The 21,993-nt window shown below is 54.4% G+C and overlaps 6 protein-coding genes across 6 annotated transcripts; 2 read left to right on the top strand and 4 right to left on the bottom strand.

Moving 5' to 3' along the window:
• Positions 1–901: 901 nt before the first annotated feature.
• Positions 902–1,931, bottom strand: GLRG_02952 (aldose 1-epimerase; the record flags this gene model as incomplete). The annotated part of the gene is made up of 2 exons (XM_008093637.1): positions 902–1,279; positions 1,353–1,931. The coding sequence occupies 2 exons, from the start codon at positions 1,929–1,931 to the stop codon at positions 902–904; spliced, it is 957 nt and encodes a 318-aa protein (XP_008091828.1).
• A 1,644-nt stretch (positions 1,932–3,575) lies between these two features.
• Positions 3,576–6,789, bottom strand: GLRG_02951 (capsular associated protein; the record flags this gene model as incomplete). Its single annotated transcript, XM_008093636.1, has 5 exons — positions 3,576–6,149; positions 6,218–6,375; positions 6,431–6,535; positions 6,614–6,669; positions 6,752–6,789. 5 exons carry the CDS (start codon positions 6,787–6,789, stop codon positions 3,576–3,578), a joined length of 2,931 nt encoding a protein of 976 aa, XP_008091827.1.
• A 527-nt stretch (positions 6,790–7,316) lies between these two features.
• On the top strand, positions 7,317–8,742 carry GLRG_02950 (DHHC zinc finger domain-containing protein; the record flags this gene model as incomplete). Its single annotated transcript, XM_008093635.1, has 2 exons — positions 7,317–7,680; positions 7,745–8,742. 2 exons carry the CDS (start codon positions 7,317–7,319, stop codon positions 8,740–8,742), a joined length of 1,362 nt encoding a protein of 453 aa, XP_008091826.1.
• A 446-nt stretch (positions 8,743–9,188) lies between these two features.
• GLRG_02949 (uncharacterized protein) lies at positions 9,189–13,065 on the bottom strand (the record flags this gene model as incomplete). Its single annotated transcript, XM_008093634.1, has 3 exons — positions 9,189–9,544; positions 9,608–12,935; positions 13,063–13,065. 3 exons carry the CDS (start codon positions 13,063–13,065, stop codon positions 9,189–9,191), a joined length of 3,687 nt encoding a protein of 1,228 aa, XP_008091825.1.
• A 1,084-nt stretch (positions 13,066–14,149) lies between these two features.
• GLRG_02948 (F-box domain-containing protein) lies at positions 14,150–16,114 on the bottom strand (the record flags this gene model as incomplete). The annotated part of the gene is made up of 2 exons (XM_008093633.1): positions 14,150–15,975; positions 16,045–16,114. 2 exons carry the CDS (start codon positions 16,112–16,114, stop codon positions 14,150–14,152), a joined length of 1,896 nt encoding a protein of 631 aa, XP_008091824.1.
• Positions 16,115–19,016: 2,902 nt separating this feature from the next.
• Positions 19,017–19,542, top strand: GLRG_02947 (LysM domain-containing protein; the record flags this gene model as incomplete). The annotated part of the gene is made up of 2 exons (XM_008093632.1): positions 19,017–19,076; positions 19,138–19,542. The coding sequence occupies 2 exons, from the start codon at positions 19,017–19,019 to the stop codon at positions 19,540–19,542; spliced, it is 465 nt and encodes a 154-aa protein (XP_008091823.1).
• Positions 19,543–21,993: the final 2,451 nt, after the last annotated feature.

Genomic DNA, 21,993 nt, shown 5'->3' with positions numbered 1-21,993 from the left:
GGCCAATGCCACCACGCACGAAAAAACAAACACAAAACAAAATCACAACATTCCTGCTGTAATTCAATGGCTTTTTCCCTTTCACTTTTTTCCTGTTTTTGTCAAAGTCCTCATGAGGATATGTCGATAGTCTTCGCCCCCCCCTCCCCCCACGTACATGCTTTTACGACCAACAAGAGGTGTCTGGAACCTCTTTTTTTGCATCATTGGCTGGCGCAGATGTTTGGGTACGAGGTCGATGAGAGAGAGAGAGAGAGAGAAAGACTGAAGGGAAGGGTCTGTAGCAAACCATGCTCCTTTCTTTCAGCTCTTGTACTGGGAGAGGAGGAAAATGTGTGTCTTGACCCGGTCTGTAAGGAACTCACGGCATGAAACTGAAAAAGGGGGATTCTTTTTTTTCGGCAGTTTTTGTTTAACAAGCATGGGGGAAAGACGCCATAACTCCCCGTCATCATGTATAAGATTTGTCGCGGACGCATCTGTAAGTCGATCGCCGCCTGGAATAATGGCCAGAGGAGGAAGAATTGATGGATCATCATGATCTTATGCAACCGTCCCGTCCGCCTTACACGTGTACCTGGACGAGTATGCGCGTCTCGTTTCAGCGTGATATTTATTCAGAAAAAAGGATAGTTTCCAGGGCCTGCTCTCCCTCGCGTGCGCCTGATCGCTCATGTTGACACCGGGTCCCCGGCACCCCGGTCCACGTTTCGGCCGTCTAAATGTTCCTTTCTAGCTGATTTGAGCTTCGAGCGGTAGGGGTTATGGAATTTCTCCCGAGATGTTTTCATATGGTGGTATCTTCCCGACCCTGTATCTCGGCCACAGATCTCGGCACCCTCTCAATCAATGGCTTTCTCCGCATGGAGCCTCACAGCCTCTCCCTCCTGATTCCCTTGCCTCAATTCACCGAGATGACCTGCGCACCCTCAAACGCATCGCCGGGCTCGAGCTTCTGCCAGCCCTTGACGGCACCGGGTTCGACGCAGATCATGTTCTTGTAGCCGTCGTCCGGGGAGAAGTCACCGATGCTGGCGGCCTTCTCGACCCAGGGGTTCCAGACAACGACGTCGTCAAGATTGTCGCGGACGATAGAGTAGAGGGGCTCGCCGTCCTCCAGGACGACGACGGGGGCCTTGGGGCCGCCAGTGGGCGTGTAGATGCGGTCCGTCTCGGAGGTGATGGTGACGTCGCCGGATTGCGTCTTGGCGGCACAAGCGTCAACCTTGTCGATGTAGGGGGCACCGTCGAGGCCCTGAACTGTGACTTTTGTGATGTCCTGCGAATGGAGAATTGTGTGTTAGGTTTTTGTAACATGGGGAGGCAGTACATATAGAACGGGAGGGACATACATTGACGCGCAGGTAGGTGTGCATCAGGGTTTGGCAGTCAAACGCCTCGTCACCCTCGTTCGTGATGACCATGGAGGTAGACAGCGTGTCGCGGTCGAGCGAGACGCTGTAGATGGCGCCGAACTTGTACCCCCACTTGGCCTTGGTCTCTTCGTCGAGGTTGGCCGACGACAGGCCGAAGTCGAGCTTGACGGAGGACTCGGAGCCGGCGGAGCCTTCGCTCGTAGACTTGCCGAGGAACTCCCAGCGCGAGCTGCGGGCGAAGCCATGCTGGGAGAGGGAGGCGGTGGGCGGGTGAGCGTCTGAGGGGGCGCCGAAGACGGGGAAGACGAGGGGAATGCCGCCGCGGACGGGGCGGGAGCCGTCGAGGACGGAGGAGGAGGAGAGCCAGAGGCGGTCGGCGCCGGTAGCGGACTTCCAGGAGATCACGGTGGCGCCGTGGAGGAGGATCTCGACGGACTCGCCAGTGGGCAGGGTTGCCTCGACGCGCGAGTTGCCGTGGGTGATGGAGACGGTGGCCTGGGGCGGGAGGCCGGGCGTGGTGGCCAGGGCGGTGGGTTTGTTGGGCCGGTCAACCATGGCTGCTACGTCCTTGTGCGGATGCGCTGGTGTTTCGGAGGGAGCTTCTGTGGGCGCGCGGGGTAGAGGCGAAGTGGATTCACGAGGGCGTGATGGGGTTTGGGTGAGTGAAGTCCTTGTGACGAAAGCGTCCGAATTGAGGAGAAGATAGGTTGCGGAGAGAGAGAGACAGAGACGAAAAGAGTATGAGGGAGAATTGGGTGTTTTGAAAAGGATGGGTGGTTTCCAATGGGATGGTATCAGCAGCAAGTAGCTGTAGGAGACAATGGAACCGGGTGGATGCACGGGTAAAAGGTCCAGCGCCGGGGAGGGGAGAGAGGGGAGAGGATGTTGTCGTATGTAAGCAGAGGTTGAGCAAGATCTGCAAGACCACGGGAAAAGCCAACACAGGGTCTCCCTACTTTACTGAAGATGCGAGGTCGGTCAGCGTCTTTGTCGGCGTTGAAGAGATGGCGGGGCGGGAGAGGTAGAGGCGAGAAGAGGGGGAAGCTGTTGGTGACGGGTGAGGGGGAGGGGGAGGGGGAGGGGCAGCCCTGTCTAGCGTATGTACGAGTAGAAGGGGGCTAGGTACAGGTGCCGAACTGCCTGCCTGCCTGGCTGGCTACTGTGTCGAGCATCACTGTGGTTCGAGGCGCGCCCCGTGTGTCAAGGTTCCCCGTCCCCACTTTGTCATCGTCAAACGTCTGACATACTTATAAGCTCTCTAATTAATCAGGTAGCAAGAACGCTGTGGACCACGGGCACATGTACATCTTCTGCGGAGCTGTAGCACCACCGAAGTTCCTCGCTGTTTGCCAATCCGAGGAAAGGGGGGGGCAAACGACACCAGTTCTTTTCCGCCATCGTTCCTCGTCTTTTGACTTTGTTCTCCATCCTGGAGGAAAGGTGGGGGGTGATCACGGCCACCGCCATGCCTCACGGGTAAATGTCCCCGTTCAGTCGCACCCGTCACTCTGAAACGAGCTTCACCCCTCGACCAGCTCCTCCGAACGGAACTGATTGTACACTGCCTCCCCCACCCCCTGTCATGTATACTGCCTCGGTATGTAAGCGGGGACAACAACCTCTAATGCTACACCATCGAGACAAAGAGATGTGAGGAAGGGAAACCCAATCTTCAGGAGGTGATTCGCTCTCTCTAATGGCGAAACCGTGTGTCCATTCTTGGGACCCGACCTCCAAAGTAAGGAGATCCTTTTCCGTGAGAGAATCGTGATGGGAAGAGAATTGACCCACGCCCGCCACGCTCAGGGGGGTGATGATCGTAGGGGAACGGAGATCCTCGCCTCGTCCTCCAAGCATGATGGGAGAGAGGGGGGAAAGAAGGAAAAAACAAGGCCTGCGTGAGGCAGCAGTTCAGGCCAGGCGGACGATGATCGGAGCCCTTTGTGGGTATGGTGCCGAGTTAGTCGCACCAAACAGTGGGCTATGCTATCTGATGGACGGTCCCGATGAATTGGGTATCTAAGCTTCGCATGCATATTGCTACCCTTCCCACGATGTCACCTTTACTGGTGGTCGTCGACGCATCCTGGCGGGGAGTGTTGAGGATCAAGACTCACCGGCACATCAATCGCGCGAACACATGCTGTTGTACCTATTTTATACATGTCTATGAACAGTTCAAAAAAAGAAACCCAGCCATCACGCCTGGTCTAGCTTGAACCCAATGCTATCCCGGTCATCGCTCACCACGCGACCCCATTCTAGGAGCAGCCGGAACAGGTAAATCTCCATATCCTCCCTCCGGAGCGCCTTGTCCGCCCACCGTGCCCCCTGTGTTGCGATCCACTCGGCGTCCTCCCACCGCGCCTCGAATTCCAGCTCACGCCCGTTGACCTTGCCGCGGCCCTTGAGCCCGACAAAGTACGCCACCGTGCTATGGAGCGCATGGAACCGCGTGTCGATAGGAACGAAGTGCAGCCATGGGAGCAGCCGCTCCGAGTACCACTCTCCAAAGACAGACGACAGGAACGGCACGCTGCCCGGCGACCGGACCGTCCGCAGCAGCCCCGGCGGCGGCGCCGTGTCCTCGTCCAACAACAGCACGTACCGGTTCTCCAGCGGGTCCCCCTCCGCCCGCGTCTGGCCCAGCTCCGCCTTAGCCGCGTCGCAGCCGGGGCCGCCCTCGCACGCATATTCCGTTATGCCCACGTCGAGCGGGAGCACGGCGTTGGCCTCGCGCGCAGCGACCGTCTCGTAGCTATACCAGTTGCCCTGCGCCGGTGCGCCGAGCATCATCGTGACATCGTCCGCCGCCGTTGCGTTGTTGACAAGGTGAACCAGCCGGTGCTTGTGGTTGCCGCGCAGCGCCTCCTCGCTGATGGGCTTGTCGCCGATCGTGCCACGCCAGTACACTCTGTCCTTGCGCTGCCGGAAGTCCTTGTTCACGCCGGGGCCCTCCTCGGCTGGTGGCACGAGGGGTATGAGGATGTCGTTGAAGCCGTCGGCCTTGTGCCTGCTGAAGACGGGGAGAAGCTCCTGGAAGGGGGTGATTGGCGGAGCCGACGTGTGGAAGCTGTGGAGCCGGGTGAGGTCTTGTTGGTCACACAGGCTCTTGGATTGGGGGTAGCGTTTCAGGAACTGTTCGTCGGAGTGCATCTTGGCACATGAGGTGCAGAAATCGCGGACGTTCCAATGGAGACCTGACCTGCCTGGGCTGTCTACTGGGCACACGGCGGCCTCCATCTCCCGCCAGGCCTTGGTAGATGAGAACATGGCTCCCTTCGTGTACGGTATGACGACGGATGAGCCTGCTGCGGCTTGACGTTTCGTCTCCGGTTTGTCGCCGGTGCCTTGCTTCTCTGGGCTTTGCTGCGCGGCGGCCCCCTCTGGCAGGGAAGCATCGCCGGCACCATCTGTCGCTGGATCCTCGACTGAGCGCGTTGACAGGTGCTTGAACTTCTTCTTCATCCCCGCCACATCGATTTTACGAAGATCGTACCATGGGGTCAATACTCTCGGCTGGTTGCTCAGGTTGATGGGAAGCTTCATATCGGCTAGATGCTCTACAAACCCCTGGATCATGGCGACAAGTTCATCGAGCACCTTCTTGTTCTCGCCGTCGCCTTGGTAGTTGTGCGATACTTGCTTATTCTCAATCGTGACGACCGCAATGTGTGGCTCTTTCGGAACCCTTTCGTTGTAGGCTTGCCGAATTGCTTCTGGCTTGACGCCCCAGAACGGAAAAATGTCACTCTCCATCTGCTCAAAGTGGTCTGTGATGGCCGTCTTGCGCGCCTTGGCAAATTCGAACCACTTGTCAAAGTTGGGAGGTGGATCTCTGCCATAGTGTCGTTCATGGTACACGCCGACGGCGGCGCGGACGTTCTCGCTGGTCTTGACATGCCGGAGCCAGCGGTCCGATTCCACTCTGGTCTCGTAGATGATTGTGTTCAGGGGGTGGTTCTTCTGGGTGGTCGACTTGACAAGGCCGGTGATAGTCATCCCAATGAGCGTTGCCAACAGAAGGACAATCAGCAACATCCTTGGGATGAAGAGGATGGACCGGGCGTTCGTGCTGTATAGGAACAAGCTGTAGCCCGCACTCAGCAGGTAAAGTGGTCCGATGGCAACAAGTTTAGACTGCATTTGCCACGTACCAATGTGAGCAATGTTCTGGAAAGTCGCTGCCATGCCACAAATGAAGGTGATGATGCTCGCAGGGGCGATAGGACTCGTTTCGCAGATGAGTATACCCAGAGAAATGACAAGGATGGCAAAGGCAAAGCTGTCGATGAAGACGTCGAAGATGTACAACGAGTCGATTCCGCCAATGGAAGCCGGGTAGCCCTCGCCGGTGGAGATAATTGGGGATATGAGAATCTGGAAGACCTTGATGAAGACTCCCGAAAGGAGCAGGACAAAAGCCAGCGTCCTCAGACGAACCTTTGTTGTCTTCGTCCACGCCAAGATACGCCAAAACAGCGAGATGATGACGGCATCCAGAAACAGTCCGGCGAGCTGAAAGGCGAGCGTCGATAGCCGACTATCCAGCAAAGACGAGCAGAAGAAGGTTGATCTGGTTCCCTGAGAGATAGCGAGGAAGGTGCTGTAGCAGACAAGGGCGATGCTCCCTAGCGCGAGGGACGCAGAGCCGCTGGCCCAAAACGCAAGGTCGTCAAGAGGCGTGGCCCAAGGGTCCTCTTCCGGAGGTGGCGGACGAGCTTTCTGGTAATAGAGAACGTGGTATACAACCAAATATATGCATAGGAAAGCCTGCGATCCTTAGTCCGCCCGATCTCTCATCAAGGGGTGGGCTCCAGAGCGTGGGTACTGCGGCTCACCTGGATTCCCGGCACGGAGCACTGGAGCTGAGAAGTCACTCGGTAGAAAATCTCGAGGCGCAAGAAGATGCAGAAGATCAGAAGGGGCGCAAAGTAGCGTCGTGGCCTGGCTGGAACAACATGCTCCATGACTCTCGTGGGGTCGGCATCGCGCTCATCTGTAACACAGTTAACATACGTTGGAGGGTCTGAAGGGGCAGACAATAGACTCACCGAATCGGCCGTCAGATCCAGGTAGCCACGCCGCGAGGCAGCTTGCAAGCCATGTCAGACCCCCCGATATCAGGAGGATCAAGACAGAAGACAGGCGGGGGTATACTAGGAGCGGGTTGCGTCAGTGGATGAATGCCTTCACACCAGACCGCAGCGGATGGTAATGAAAAAGAAATCACACACCAATCAGAGAATGGCGCTCAACATTGGACGAAATCCATAGAAAAGAACCGACAGCACTTTGAACGGGTTAGTCGGTTGTCTTTGACCGGACAGTGTCTAACACATCGCGAGGTGGGAACGGGGAATAGAGCTCCGTACCAAAGCGCCGTCATATGTACATGCGCATCGCGTGCCATTGGGAGAGAACCTGGGTAGGCCTGAACGATTACAACGCAGCCACAGGTGGAATCATCAGCACATTCGTATAGAAAGGAAACAGTCGCACTTGGGTCAGCAAGCCATGGAATTTTCGGGTTTGCTTTCCCAATTGGCGAAGACCTGATAAACTTGGAAACACAGTTAGGCAAGAAGAATCGCCCGCAGGGAAACGTGTTTGCCAAACAGCATCAGACCTTACATAATCCGATTAAACCAGGCTTCCCCCCTATTGAGACGCGTCTCGCCCCCATAATTCTCCCTTGCACTGCCCCCTTGGCCCGCGCCAAGCTCCCCCCTTCCCCAGTCCATCCGACGCTCCGTACCCCGAGCCGTCCGTTCGTTCCGTCCCGGCACCGAGAGGGTTCCATCGCGGACTAACAGCACCTCACTTCCTGACCTTCCGACATAGGCCTCATAACCCTCCTTTTCCGGAAACGACACGTCCCCACGCCGAAACCAACGTTTCCTCCCCTCCGGCCCCCGAACCCCCAATGGCGCCACAACAATGGCCGGCCTCAACGACTCCCCTTCCCCCTTCGTCAAGCGCCTCGCCGTGCCCGGTGTGTGCCTGCTGATCGCCTTCCTCGCCTACACCTCGCAGCTGCTCTTCTACCTCGCCGACGACTCCCTCGCGCCCGGTCGCCTCTCCCGATCCGAGACCTACGTCTTCAACGGCCTCGTGCTCTGCCTCTGGTACACCTACTACAAGTCTTGCACCGTCGACCCGGGCCGTTATGTCTTCCGCGACTCCGTCATCGAGGTCCCCGAGCCGGACGAGCACGGCCTCTTGCGCCGTTGGTGCAGGAAGTGCGCCGCGCCCAAGCCCCCGCGCGCGCATCACTGCCGACATTGCGCGCGCTGCATACCACGTACGTAGGGTCCTCTCGCCCTTCTCCCGCCTTGATTGTTGCCGTGCTGACGAACCGCTCCTAGGCATGGACCACCACTGCCCCTGGACGACCAACTGCGTCTCCCTTACTACCTTCCCGCACTTCCTCCGCTTCCTCCTGTACACGAACGTCTCCCTCTGGTACCTCGCCCGCCTGCTCTACCTGCGCTTCGCCGCCATCTGGGAGCACCGCCGGCTCCCCTCCTACCTCGGCCCCTCCCTCCCCGCCCTCGTGCACCTGACGGTCCTCTCCCTGGTCTGCTTCTTCACGTCCTTCGCCCTGGGCATCCTCTTTTTCTCTACCCTCCGTAGCTGGGTGCTGAACGAAACCATGATCGAGGGCTGGGAGGTCGACCGCCACGCCGCCGTCTGCGACCGCCGGGATCGCCTCGACGGGGGTGCGGGGGAGTTCTGGTCCATCGCGGGCCCCGACGGCAAGAGGCTGCGTTTCGGCAAGGTCGAGTTCCCCTACGACGTCGGCATCTACGCAAACCTCGCCCAGGCGATGGGCACCCCGAACCCGCTCATGTGGGTGTTCCCTTTCGCGGGCAACCCGGACCTGAGCAAAGACGGGCGGGGTGTGGGCTGGGAGTGGCCCGAGAACGGACTGAACCACAAGCAAGGCATGTGGCCACCGCCGGACCCTGACAAGGTGCGCCGCTCCGCGCAGGGCGGTTGGCCCGCCGCGCGGGACCCCAAGAGCGTGCGAGTGCAGCGGTATAGAAGCAAGGAGGAGGAGCTCGAGGCGTTCCGGACGCGGCAGGATGCGGATCTACAGCGGTGGCAGGGCCAGCGGTCGCGATTGATGGCGGAACTGGAGGAGATGGACGACTACGACCTCATCGACGACGAATCCGACGACGGGTACGAGCAGGGCGCTGACGGAGAACCCGGGTGGACCAACGCCGACGGTGAGCGGCTGCAAGACTTTGGGGTCGACGAGGACGAAGACATGAGTGATGAGGCCGCCGACGACGACGACGTACCACTTGCCGAATTACTGCGCCGGAGAAAGATACTGCAAAAAGACGGAGAGGACTAGACTAAGTGGATAGACGCATGAAAGAAACAAAAGTGAGAAAGAGGTTGTGTAACGATAAGTCTTTTTTTTGGATCACCTCCCAGGTTTCTATACTAATCGTCGCCTAAAACCAACAAAAAGGGACATCCAAAGAGGGCTTCGCCCAGACCATGAATCCCTTTGACCTCCCCGCCTCTATCAAGCAAAAGGCGCATACAAGACAGGACGAAATCCTTCCTCCCATCCGGGGTTGCCCTGATCCTTGTATGCAGAAGGAATTAAAAAAAAAAGAAGAAGAAAAAAGTTGCTGGTCGTGAAATGCTTGCCTCTCTAAACGCAACTCACATTCCACAATCTCGCTTACACCATCGGTCCAAAGAGCAATCGTGTCGTGCAATCATGAAGCATCGTTCCGGGTCTAGATCTATCGACCCAACCTCATCCCTGACCTTCCACATGCGTATCGATCACCAGTCGTCGTCGTCGTCCTTCTTCTGCATCGCGTTCTTGCGAGCGAGAAGAGCGTCCGCCAAGCTGTTGCTCAAGCTAGGAGTCGGGGTGTTGCTGCGGCTGTTGTCGGAGCCGCTAGCTCCGTTCAGGCTCAAGCCCGAGTCGCGTGGCTGAGAACTGACAGGCCTGCGGCCTGCGGCAGGTCGCTTCATGGGCGGCTGAGGAGGAGTAGGCTTGCCACGGGCAGCAGCTCCGTTGGCCGAAGGGGGGGGCGGGGGAGGACGAGGAGCCACGACAGGAGTAGGGGCTTGCTCTTCCACGTAGGCGGCAGGAACCCAAGCTTGGCTGCCACCATTCTTTCCGAGCCACCAGCCTATAGCATGCAAAATCAGTCTCCGTTTGGCGAGCTGTAAGAGTACTAGGGGATTGCGCTTACCATTGGTTTCCTTCTGGACGATCTCGATCATGTCGCCAGCTCTGACTGTCAACTCATTTTCCTTCTGGCCTGCAAAGTCGTACAGGACCTTGGCCATGATCTTGTTCCTCGCCGGCGGCGCGGCAGGGGGGGGTGGAGGAGGCATCCTAGTAGCTGCGGAGCTTGCTGCTTGTGGTTTCGTGTGTGTAGGAATTGATGTCGCCACGGCCGCAGCTTCTTGGTGTTGACGTCCGAAAGGCCCAGTCTTGGCTGAGCTCACTGCAGCAGGAGGTTGAACAGGCCCGGTCCTGGAGGTCGAGGCGGCAGGTCGAGGCTGAGGTGTCCGGTTGGTGTTTGTCATCCGGGATGGTCTGCCGTTGGGACCGCCGGGCTTGATCAGTTTGCCACGGGTGATAGGCCGAGCAGCAACCGGCTTGCCCTTTGGTGTGGGCTTGGACACGGATGAGGGGGGCTCGCCAGGCTGGGTGTGCACAGCTCCGCTCTTGTAGTAGTCAACAGCCTGCTGGGAGTCTTTGAGGACCTTCACTGTCTGCATCTTGCCAGGCTTCTTTGCATACTCGATCACTTCACCGATCTTAAGGCTAAAGCCACCGGGCATGACGCGCTGCATCTGTGTGAACATTTCGGTCTTCAAAACACAGTTCAACAAGGGGTCGGCCTCCTGGGGCGATCCCACACCGAGAGAAAACCAATCATCGCGAGCCGTTGAAGCACCAACAAATTTGATGGTACCCAGAGGCATGGACCGTTCAACCGAGATCTGCGGCTGGCCGTTGACGAGCATCTGAGCAACAATGTAGAACTTGCTGCTGGTAACAATCAGAATGCGGGGGCTCGGTTTGCTGGATCTGCCAAACTTGGCTTCCAGGATCTCTCCGCGACAGGAGAAGACAACCTTCTCGTTGTTGGGGATCCCGATGGCGTTTCTGATCTGGGAGCCGGGGCCCATTGAGGCGTTAATGCCAAGATAGTCGCCCAAGAATCTTCGAGAGCCGAGCAAACTGTATCTCCGTCTCTCCTTGCGGTTTTGAAGGACTCTGTGGCCTTGATCGCGAAGCTGCAAATACTCGGCACCAGTCCTCTTCTTACGCCAGAACCGCTGGATACGAGTAGCAGACTCAGCTCTGTAAGCCAGATATGCTCGCCACATGCGCTGGATACGCGTGGCCATGTTGTGCCAGTATCGATCTCTCATGTGCTCGAGAGCAAAGAGTGTTTCAGGGGATTTGATAAAGGCCTTTGTCGTACCCATCTGCCATTCCTCCTTGGGAATGCTAGTGTCCTGGAGAATCTGCTTGACAGCATCCTGGTACGATCCCTGCCAAGTGTACTCGCCGGCGTATGACGTCGCAGGCGAAAGCAGAAAGAATCGATCCACGAACTTTTCGAATGTCTGGCGGTAGGCAAATCCGGCACGACGAATACGAACGTTCTCCTGGAGACCAAGGTATTTGACCTGATGCAGTACATTGGGCACGTTGTATTCAGTCGGCGACTTGTTCTCGTTGGGCTTGATGGTTCGGATGTACGAAGGTTGGCACTTCATCAAAGTTTCCACCAGCGCATTTGCAGAAGCTCTGATACGATCACCAGCAGAGGGAGGCTGCTTGCGGTTGTCCTGATCGACCTGATTGGGGAACAGTGTGTGGACAAAGCGGTTGCTGCTGCCGGAGAAAAGGTTAAGCAAGCCCTTTAGGAGCAAGTCCTTGTTCTTGTCCGTTATCCCGTCAACTGTGTAAGACACATCGCCTGCATAGTGCTTGATGATGAAACTGCCTTGACGAGGGGTCAGGTGGGGATTAGACATGCCGTTGATGCTCTGCATAAAGGTCCGGTCAGAAGCGGCAGGGTCTGCGTGGGCCGTCTTGGTGGCATCCTTCATGGCAGAGAGAACACCTGGAGGCCGGATCGACTCGATGAGGTCGCACACAATCTTGTTGTCGAAGTACTTGATAGGTGTCCACTGAATCTGTTCGCGCGCGTATTCGTCCTGCTCCGCCTTCAGCGTGAGCTGAATGAAGATCTGCTGCAGCTTCTCGTTGACGTAGTTGATGCAAAGCTGCTCGAAACTGTTCTTCTCGAAGATTTCGAAGCCGTAGATATCGAGAATACCAATGTTGTTGGTCGTCGCCTGCTTAGCCTTTAGGGACTTGTTGACGCGCTCGACAATCCAGTCGAATAGATTGTTGTAGATGGCCTTGGCCAGGGCGTCTCGTGTCGCAACAGCCTGGGCTGGGTTCGTGAGGGACTCGATGATCTCTCCATGTCGCGGGGTAAGGATACGAATGGTGATGGCTTTGATGAGCTGTTCGGGTGTCACCTCCAGGAGGTAAGCCAAAAAGTCTACGACCGACTGGTCGCTGACAGCGGCGTATCCATCGTCACCTTCGTGAAACTGGATGTTGCCGGCCCACAGGATCGCAGCCAACATGCGGAAGATCTCATCCTGCTCTGCCTGGCTAAGGCCAATAACCTTCATGGCCTCGAGCGTGTCGTTGAACTCGGCCAAATCGTCGATTCCGTCGACCTCGAGGCACTTCGACCTGCTAGTGTAGACGTACGTCTCGGGGGTCTGGATTCCGAATTGCTGTCGGTAGGTCTGGGAGGCTCCCTTGGTGAATTGGTAGAAGATGTGGAAATTCCGCTCGTTGGTGATCTGGCCGACGACGCGGGACTTTTCGAGAAGGTAGTTGGTGATGTCGGCGCCGACGGGTTCGCCCTGCGCATTGAAGTGAATCTGCAAGTACTTGCCGAAACGGGACGAGTTGTTGTTCCTCAACGTCTTTGCGTTGCCAAAGGACTCCAGCAAAGGATTGGTAGCCAGCACCATGTCCTTGATCTGCTTGATGTCGCCCGACTCTCCTCCCGAAACGTTGGCGATGTATTGCATGATCCGTTTGGCGGCCTCCGTCTTGCCAGCACCCGACTCTCCGGAAATGATGACACACTGGTTATCTTGGTATGCCTTCATGTTGTAGTACGCCGATTCGGCAATAGCGAACACGTGCGGGGGCATCTCGAGGCGGTTTTTGCCCTTGTAACTGTCGAGGACCTGGTCGGTGTAGATGCCCAGGTCCCGGAAAGGGTTGACTGACACCAGCACATGGCCGATGTAGGTATAGATCTCTTGACCTTCGAATCGTTTCTTAAGGTTTTCGTTGATGGCTTCGTTGGACACCTTACTGAGCAACGTAAGATCCGAAACGCCGATCTCCTTCTTCTTGGTGACCTCGTAGGTGGCCTTCTTCGGCTTGCCGCCGCCCGCTGCGCCGGACGAACCGGCAGGGCCCGACTTTGCGGATTTATCCTTGGGACGTCGTGAGATACCCTATAGAAAAGCATATGCACATCGGTCAGTCTTGTCCTCTTGTGCTCGGTGGCCGGGTGGGATTTTGGAGTAGCTGCAGCCGCGATCGGGGTGGTGGGCGCGCGGGGGAGGGCATGAAGCGTCTCACCATGCTGGGCTCTTCTCGATGGAGATCTCTCGTTGGTTTGCGCAAAGCAAGCTTGACGGGTTGCTTGTACACTGGTGATGAATGAGCGAAGATTGGGTTTATTTCCCCCTCGGCTTGGGGTAGAGTGAGAGACTGGAAAGAGCGCGCACCCAGGGTGACGTTGCGGTACGGACGGTGGGATTACGCAGATGCAGTGTGGCTGGTTCTCGCCCGAGATGCCAAATCCAAGCGTTTGGCCGACTGTCCCTCCCGCCGGTGCCTGACGACAGACAACTCCCAGTGTATCCTCGAGGGAGGGGCTTGAGGGGCGCAGTAAACCAATCATGAGCGTCACTTGAGAGCCAGCACAGCCTCAACCCGGAGAATCGGTGGCGCCAGATTCCGCGTAATGCTCAGTAGTGCTTTAGCGCCGTTTAAGCGAATCTCCACTCTTCGTGCTATGCACCCATCTTTCCCCTGTCCATGCCGCAGAAGGGCGGGAGACTTTCTTGGAACCTTACGCCAACCAAAGGATTCTCTGTCCCTGTCGTCCCTGTTCTGAACAACGGCTCTGAGGTCATAGCTTTCTATACGCCTCCGGCTATTGGTTGAGATGGGTTGTCATGTGTGTGTGTCGTGCCATACCATGCCACGCCATGCAAACACAAAACCCTCGTCTCTGCCCAATTTGCAGTCTAATTTGCCCGTGGTCTCAAATTAAAGTCTGGCTACGGTTCGTCCCAGACAGCTCTTGTCGTGGGTTTGTAATGTTTCATCCTTCAGAGTTCTCGGAGTTCAGAAGTCCTAGCCGACGTCGCTTCTACCCTCTGTGCCAATGTCGGCGTCTCCTGTTCAATATTGATGCATTGCACGATTGGACCCATTCGCTGCTTGCTACCTCGTATGCTCCTTGCCAATAGTCCCTTAAGCGGTTCCTCTAGTGCTCATGGTCTGGAAAGCCTTCTTAGACATGGTTTATCTCACTCTATGTCGCAAAGTCGTGGAGTCATCGTAGAGCCATCTGTGGCCTGCTTGCTCATTTCACCAGGCTGCGCTATGAGAAAAGTCTTCTTTGCTCTGGCCACACCACATCCGTATAGTCGGCGCATTACCCCATTAAACCCAAGCCCAGACCCTGTACGAAACGGACGTCGTCCGCTTGCCGTTCAAGGGCCAACCTCATTCTCTCGCCATACTCTTTCTCTGCCTCCTCCACCTTCACCTTTTCCTCCGACTTGAGCACCGGATCGTCGAAGTCGTCTGCGGCGAATCCAGGCTTACCAGAGAAACTGACGAGCCCAAGCTTCTCGCCTGTCCAGAACAAGATATCGTCATCGTTGACATTGTCCAGTCCGTTGCGCGTTTGTGTCGACAAAATTTTCCGGGCAAGGTCGTCCGAACCAGGCATTGACGCAAAAAGAGAGGACCGTTCCAAAACTTCGCTGTGGCCAATCTTGTGCCGCCTCACTTCGGTGAAGCCGTCGCGCTCGAACCATTTCAGGAGCCCGGAGCCGTCCGAGAACACAATGCGAGTACCTTGATTCGAAACCGAGAGAATTTTGGACTGCGAAGACGTCTGCCGATTCTTCATCGTGGAATTCTGCATGAGATCTGCCGACACTTCGCCCGGGCGCTGGCACAGTCCGTACAACTCGAGTGAGCCCTTGGTGTTGTATTCACCACCAGCAATCAGAGTTCGGCCGCCTTCTCTCGTCTTGGACGCCATCACTTGTTCGGCGGACAAGTCGCTCCTCCGACGTGTTTCGCTGTCCAGCGTGGAGAAGGGATACGGGAGAGATGCGAGGCTGGCCAGCCGAGCGCCCGAGTGGATGGAGCCCACGATGGAGGGAAACTTGCGTCTGTCATAGTGAAGGATGTTTGAAAAACGACCTGCCACATAGATGTCGTCCGAAAAGGAATATTCATCGCATGGCTTGGGTAGATGTAAAATGCTTAGGGGCGTCGGTTGTGACAACGGTGCGTACGGCGGAAGCGGGTCGTCGAATACGTTTGTTGGCCTCTGTGCGTAAAGCCCACTTCCTCCACGCACTGCCAGCACGTCGACCTGGTCAATTGTTTCACTCGGTGGCCTTACCCGTGCTCTGTAGTCGTATAAATGTATCCCCAACGAAGTTCCCACGGTCAGTGGCAGACCTGGAGCGGCCGACGATAAGGCCGTGATGGACCACTCGAACGACTGCTCGCCGACGACCGCCAGGCGATTGAGGTCCACTTCTAGAATATGACCCTGGACTGCGACAAAGGCCTTGTCGGCGAAGCTGTCAACGCTGATGCACTCCGATACCCCGACATCGATCTTGCGTGACCTCCCCATAGTTTGAGGACCGTCGAGGTAAAGAATCCCTGCCGAACTCGTCGCAACGATGGCGCCTTTCCGACTTGTCGCGCCCTTCACGTCCCACAGGCACACGGATCCGTCGTCTAATGGCGATACAGCCAGCAATTCGTTACTCTCTCGATTCGGGCTATAGAGGGCCATTCCTCGGACATCCAGAGTATCCACCTCGTTGCCGTCTCGAATCTTGGGCTGCTGCAGCCAACTCGTTGTGGTAGGCGCATACCGCTGTATATATTCATTATACCAAAAGACAGGCTCTGTCGGAAACGAGGGGTCCCAGTTCACCATATCCCTGTGCCGCTGCAACTGGCGCTGCTCTGCCGTTTCTTCATCGTGGAAGTGCGGGGACAATTCTGTATCACCATGCTCATGGCTTAGCTGCACGGCAGCGCTGAGGAGAGGCTCGTCGATGACGTCGTCCTGGATGGAATGGGTCAGGCGCCGGCGCCGTCGGATCGATTCTAGAAATGGTGACTCTTCAAACGTCCTTGATCGCCAGTGGTTGTTGTCGAGGGAGATTTTTTGAAGTTTTCGGCATACGAGTTGCAGTCCGGGGAAATCGTAGGGCTCTAGAACTAAGCGGCACCAGGCTGTCAGCTGGAAATCTGGGGCACGCCGTCGGCTAAAGAAACATAGGTACTCACATGATAGAATGCGGAGAAGAATCTCGTCCGGCAGATCGTCCAGCTTCTTCGGAGAGGCCAGCAACGCCATACTCTGTGTGTTTTGAAGTACGCTCGAGTGCACTCACTCGGTGATTTTATTCCGGGTCTGATTTTCGGACTCAATGTGTATAGTAGAAGGGAGTTCCGGGCGAGATCCATGAAGAAGAGGATCGAAGGATGGCCATATCGTTATCGTTATCGGGGGGGACAACTGCCAGCGCCCTAGCCAATTCAGGATTGGTGCAGATCCGGGGGTGGGCCGGATAGAAATGCCTAGACTGTGGGTGGACTGGCCCGGCCTGGCCTGGCCTGGCCTGTCAAAGCTCCAGTTGGTTTGGGCTTAGCAGGCACGAGCTGTTGTATCGCACCCGTGAGCAATCGACTTATGAAACGCAGTACAGTCACGTCCCTCGTAGTGCAGTTGCTGGGCAAAGCCAACCGCAGATTAACTCATGTTGACACTGAAGGCTAGCCAGGGGCTTAGCAGCTGCCGATTTCCCAAGTCTGATCGGCCCCTAACACCTAGAAGATACTCGACCACTGCTAGAAATCCGCCCATCGTCCTGGCAGTCCGTCTTTGAAACATTTGTTGCATGTACCATGCATACAGTTTAATTGCATTCGCGGCAGGTCCATGTTTGACTGTAGCGTCAAAGATACCAGCGTCTCGAGGGCTAAGAACGCATACACCTTGGAACTAAGCTTCACAATTCAACAAATGGTCGGTTCCTTCTGCCTCGCTGCGTCATGCTGAACGACTTCTTCCATCCTATGGTCTTATACATGCTCGAATATGGATTCAACGCTGAGTTAGACAGGAAAGGCTCAGTACATGAATAAATCCGATCGCTTTTGTTGGAAGCGCTCACAAACCCCGTCGGTGAGACGATCTATCAGTAACCCAATCGATCCAAGGCTTTATTGATAAGTTTGACGAATGAGAATGAGGCATTAGAACACAAAGGTGGACCCATAATTGCCGTGCTGCAATTGTGGCCTATCACCTTGTGACAATAAGCCATACGTCCTGAAGCATTGTCTCACGAACTAGAGCACACAGCAGATAGGGTCCTACGAATGAATGAAGAAAAGGCTTGTCTTGTGGGAAGAAGAATCCCACGGGTGGAGGGCCGATATAAAGGGGGGGCCTCGAGCTCGTCCATGTGACGAGGCACGTGGTGTGGCTGACGGTATCCGCCACACAGACATGAGCCTCCTGTGATACATTGTTATCGAGGGATTATTCCATAAGAAAGCTGGATATTTGAAACTCGCGGCGCAAGTCCTCGTTGGAGTGTCAGTACGTTCTCGCACTCGCCAGTATATATTCTGACCGCGGCTCTCTATTGAAACCAGGCCGTTGTTCTGACAACTGGTATCTCCATGTGGCATCACTCATCAGTCTTTCGTCGTGCTTGGTTATTGGCTGAACATCGCCCATGTCTAGACTTCTATGCTGCAAACCCATTCTTTCAACACGCATATGTTTTTGTCGTGTTTTGTGTTACGTTGCTACTTTTCGGCTGAAATATCATGAGTCTCACAAAAAGATTCTCATCGTATCTATCCATTGTTCGATGTCTGTCAAGTCAGGTGGCCCAGTCCGGTGTAAAGAGAAAAGAGGCGGGCGGGTGGAGTTGTAAGCCGGGAGACAGAAGACGGTAGCAAGACAATAAGATAAAAATGGTCGATACAATGAGCGCGTAAAGGTATTTAACACGCGTTCATGTCACCGCCTCTCCCGCTAGGTCGTCTCGCAAGGATGGCCGGCTGCACCGGAGAAGAAAACTACCAGGACTGGAAGAGGCCCGCATCACCTCTCTTACTCGGCACAAGTCATCCGGAATTATTTTTTCTGTCGGCAAGAGGAAATAGCAGCAGGGCACGCAGAAGACAAAGGGCAATAAGTTGCCTGGATTCATGATGTGTTGATTGCATGCATTCTGATGGATGCTTGTTCGCCTTACTCATGGCGAGTATGATCATTGGATTCGCTTTTCCTTTTATGATATCGACAGGTAGTTAACGTCTCAAGCGTCGTTGTGGCTTCGGACAAACCGCTTCCCCAGATTTCATGTACATTTCCTCTTCTACAGAAATTTACCGTAACACATTCTCTCGCAATCATCTGAGTGGTGATCACCATCAAACTCTGGATACCACGTGTCTGGGTTTAGTGATAGGATTCTGGGCGGGTACCATGGGCGTTCCTACACAGTAAATCAAACTTCTCACTTGGTAAGCTTTCTACTGACAGTCACAGTGTCATAATCTCCAATATGTCAACTTCTCGCGGGATCAACCTTGGTGTAGAAATGACCCCTAGTTTCAGTTAGTAGTTTGTAAATGACAACGTGATCCACCAGGTATCCAGAATGCAGCTGCAGCAACGCGATCAGCAATGAAGACTTCCCTTCGCAGTAAGAAGGGGTCGGGATCCGTAATTGCGAATGAGTTCCTTGAATCGTGCTATACGAGTTACAAAAGGCACAAACTCAATATCTGCGTTGACAAGGGTCAGGCCTCGTGCCTTAAATGTGGTTAGGTCAAGAGCTTAAGCTCCATCCCAAGGTTCGCAATGACTAGTTACCCGACGACAGCCCCCACATGGGGGAATAGAGCTCATTTCCAGCACATCGTGACAACGTACACTGACGTCTAGCGCGAAACCCAAATTGTTGGGGCCGTTCCTGGATTCGCGGCTTAACATTGCCGGACGACCGTGCCGGGTGGTTTCCGTATACCTTCGTTGGCTCGACCTTCACCTTTATATATAGGTCACAGACACCTCTTGCTGATGTCGAATTCCTCCCTCTATTGTCACCAACTGATCTAGTCACTCTTTTCCCAATACCGGGTTGTTGCTCTTTGAAGTCTGTCTCTACAAGTTTTCTTTTTTATACCTTTTCCATAATTATCACCAATCTCCAATTTTCTACCCAACCGCCAAAATGCAGGTTTCCATTATCGCCGTCCTTGCCACCGCCGCCAGCCTCGCTGCCGCCCTGCCCGTATGTCAATACCAAATAAGTTCCATATCTTGAAGAAAGAGTTATTAACGGTCTTCTGCAGACCAACACCGCTAGCCCCACCTGCGGTCTGCCTGGCAACTTGCACAAGACCAAAGTTAAGGCCGGCCAGACCCTGACCGCCATCGCTGAGCGCTTCCACTCCGGCATCTGCGACATCGTCTCGCTGAACAAGCTCGAGAACCCTAACGTCATTTTCCCCGGCCAGGAGCTCTTGGTCCCTGTCGACGTCTGCAACCCCGACAACACCTCTTGCATCACGCCCGTCGGCGAGGCTACTTGCGTCAAGGACGGCCCAGCCACCTACGTGATCGCCAGCGGTGACACCTTCTTCACGATCGCCCAGAAGCTCGGAATCACCACTGACTCCCTCACCGGCGCCAACCCCGGCGTTGCCCCCCAGAGCCTCAAGGCCGGTCAGGTTATCAACGTTCCTGTGTGCAAATAAATCACAGGTCTGGTCATGACGCTGTAGAGGCTCAGTGAATCCCATGTGGATTTGAGTAGTGTTACTCACTCTTGTACATAATTTTAAGCATATTATGGCTAGTTAGCTCAAGAGGCACAACCACAACAATTTCCCATTGACAGCTACGTTGTTGTCAAATAACTAAAGTCATAAGTAAACCGCAGCCCAGTGTTCAAGAACGTTTGACGGGTTCCCGCTGGATGTGAATGGAAGAGAGACACAGTGCGCCACACAAGACATAAGCCCAGGCACGAAATGACCTCAAAATAAAGGTCGCAGAGTTTGACTAATTCCCATTGAGAACCTTTCGCAAATGACGAAGTGTTGAGGGGACTCTTTAGGCCAAAACATGTGACTTCTTTTAATCAACATGTCAAGGCCTCGAAAGTCTAACGCCTTCATTCTGCCATGCGCGTACCACCTTTTGGAGGAACGACTGCACCCTCTTGTGGTCCATGCCATTGTATGGCTGTCCGATGGGTAATGAGGTCTCAACTAAGTATCGAGCAATGGTGATCATGCTCCGTCATTTGAAGCAGCTGCTCTGAGGTGATACCATCGTGGCAGGGGGGGGGCATTCCCGTTGATCCGATTGCTGAGGTTTCTGGACCAGGCCAACTGCCTGAAAGCGCATGGATAAGCCGCAAACCAGCCGAGCCGTAGAGCCAAATCTCGGGTCTCTGGCCGCTAGTCATTATGGTTATCTAAGAAACCGAGTCTTGATTTGGATGGTTTCTGGGACGATGAGCCATGTCAAAAATGCAGACAATCATCTGAATAACATAACTTAAGTCGTATAAATTTTCTCGGCAAAACGTCCAATAAAAAGGCTCGCTGCATAGTATAGTCGCCCGAAACGTGGTCTATAGCCCAGTATTTATTGATTGCGTACTACTGAATACGCCGTTCATGATTGTCCTGTACTAACCTTTAATGGTCTCCAGGCTTTTCAACAGGAAGGTCTCTTTTCTCTACCAGGCCAGGTTTCCCAAACTGTGGTCGAACAAACTTACACATGTCTCCTACTACTACTGGCTTAGGTATGAGGACCAAATAATACTTTCGTAGCACTCCTAGGCTCTAATGGTAGGTGTATAGTAGATTGCAAAGAGGCTTTCTTGGGTTCTATAGGACATTCTATTCTTGTTAACACGTAGTTGAGAAATCTGAGAAAGGTTGTCTATGACAGATATATAATAAAGATGAAAGTGAAATGTTAAATGTTAAAGTAGCTAACTAATAAGTCTCCTGTCTAGTTATGCTGCATGACATCCCTGCGTACCCTTGTGAATTAAAAGGTTTAACCTCTAACGACCTCTTTGATTCTAAGTGTTAGGATATTCAACCAGTCAATAGTGGAGCCGATCTAGAGTCACATGACCTACCTTACGTAACTCACCTTAGCGGCTTACTTACACTATTATAAATATCTATAGTAGTAACCCCTTCCCTTTTCTTCTAATATTATCTTTAACTAGTAACTAATAGTTAATTAATACTATTACTACTACTATTGGAGTAGGGCGGGGTGATCAGCCTGGACTTCGGAAGATACGTGCACCGATCGGAAGAACTTAGCGTCCGATCGTGGGCTAAAGATATAAGCCGGCAGAAGATAGATTAGGGACACACACACACATTTTACACATTCATTCTCAGACCTACCTTTGCCTGATCGAACTAGGGCCTTTCTATGATCTATCGTCGGACGTGATAATACAAGATGATCGGGAGTATCTACTCGCTTGATTTGGAGCACTGTTGCGACCGATCGGGACACTTGGTTCTCACGAATGAGGCCAATCGTGGACCGATTGATGCAATATGTACGCCGATCAACGAGGAATCTTGTGTTGCTTTTGATGGTTGAGGTGTTCTGTATAGTCACCGCACCGCAAAAGTCCCATCATACCCTACGCGCTTTCACTATAATTATAATCCCTATCATACTAACACTAAGTTTTGGTTTATAAACCTGTTTTATATGACAGATACCTGTAGCCAAGCCCTATTTCCTAACTCTGGGTTAACTCCCCCACCCTATATCCGAGCCACCCCCGCATCCGAGCCACCCGAAAATGCCGCATTTCCCCTCCTTCATCAACACCACTACTTTTTTCAAACCATCACAACAATTACCATTCATAACCAAACAACGCCATTTTTTCAGGATACCTTCTTTAACCCATTATGAAGCAATATTCCGAAGATAAGCTCCAACGGGCCCTTCTAGAGGTGCAGTCTGGAAAGGGTATGCGGGCTGCTGCTCGCGCATAGGGTATACCATATCAAACACTTTAACATCAATACCACAGCAGGCAAAGCAGGAATGCTGCCTTTGAAGATAGGCAGCACTTATCCCAGGCCCAGGAGGATAATCTGGCTGCCCATATCACCCTTCAACAGTCCCTTAGCAGATACGTCAACCAT

This window comes from Colletotrichum graminicola (assembly GCF_000149035.1).
Source record: "Colletotrichum graminicola M1.001 genomic scaffold supercont1.8, whole genome shotgun sequence".
NCBI lineage: Eukaryota > Fungi > Ascomycota > Sordariomycetes > Glomerellales > Glomerellaceae > Colletotrichum > Colletotrichum graminicola.
Note: the sequence above shows the minus strand (reverse complement) of the source record. Positions and strands in the feature narration are given on the sequence as shown.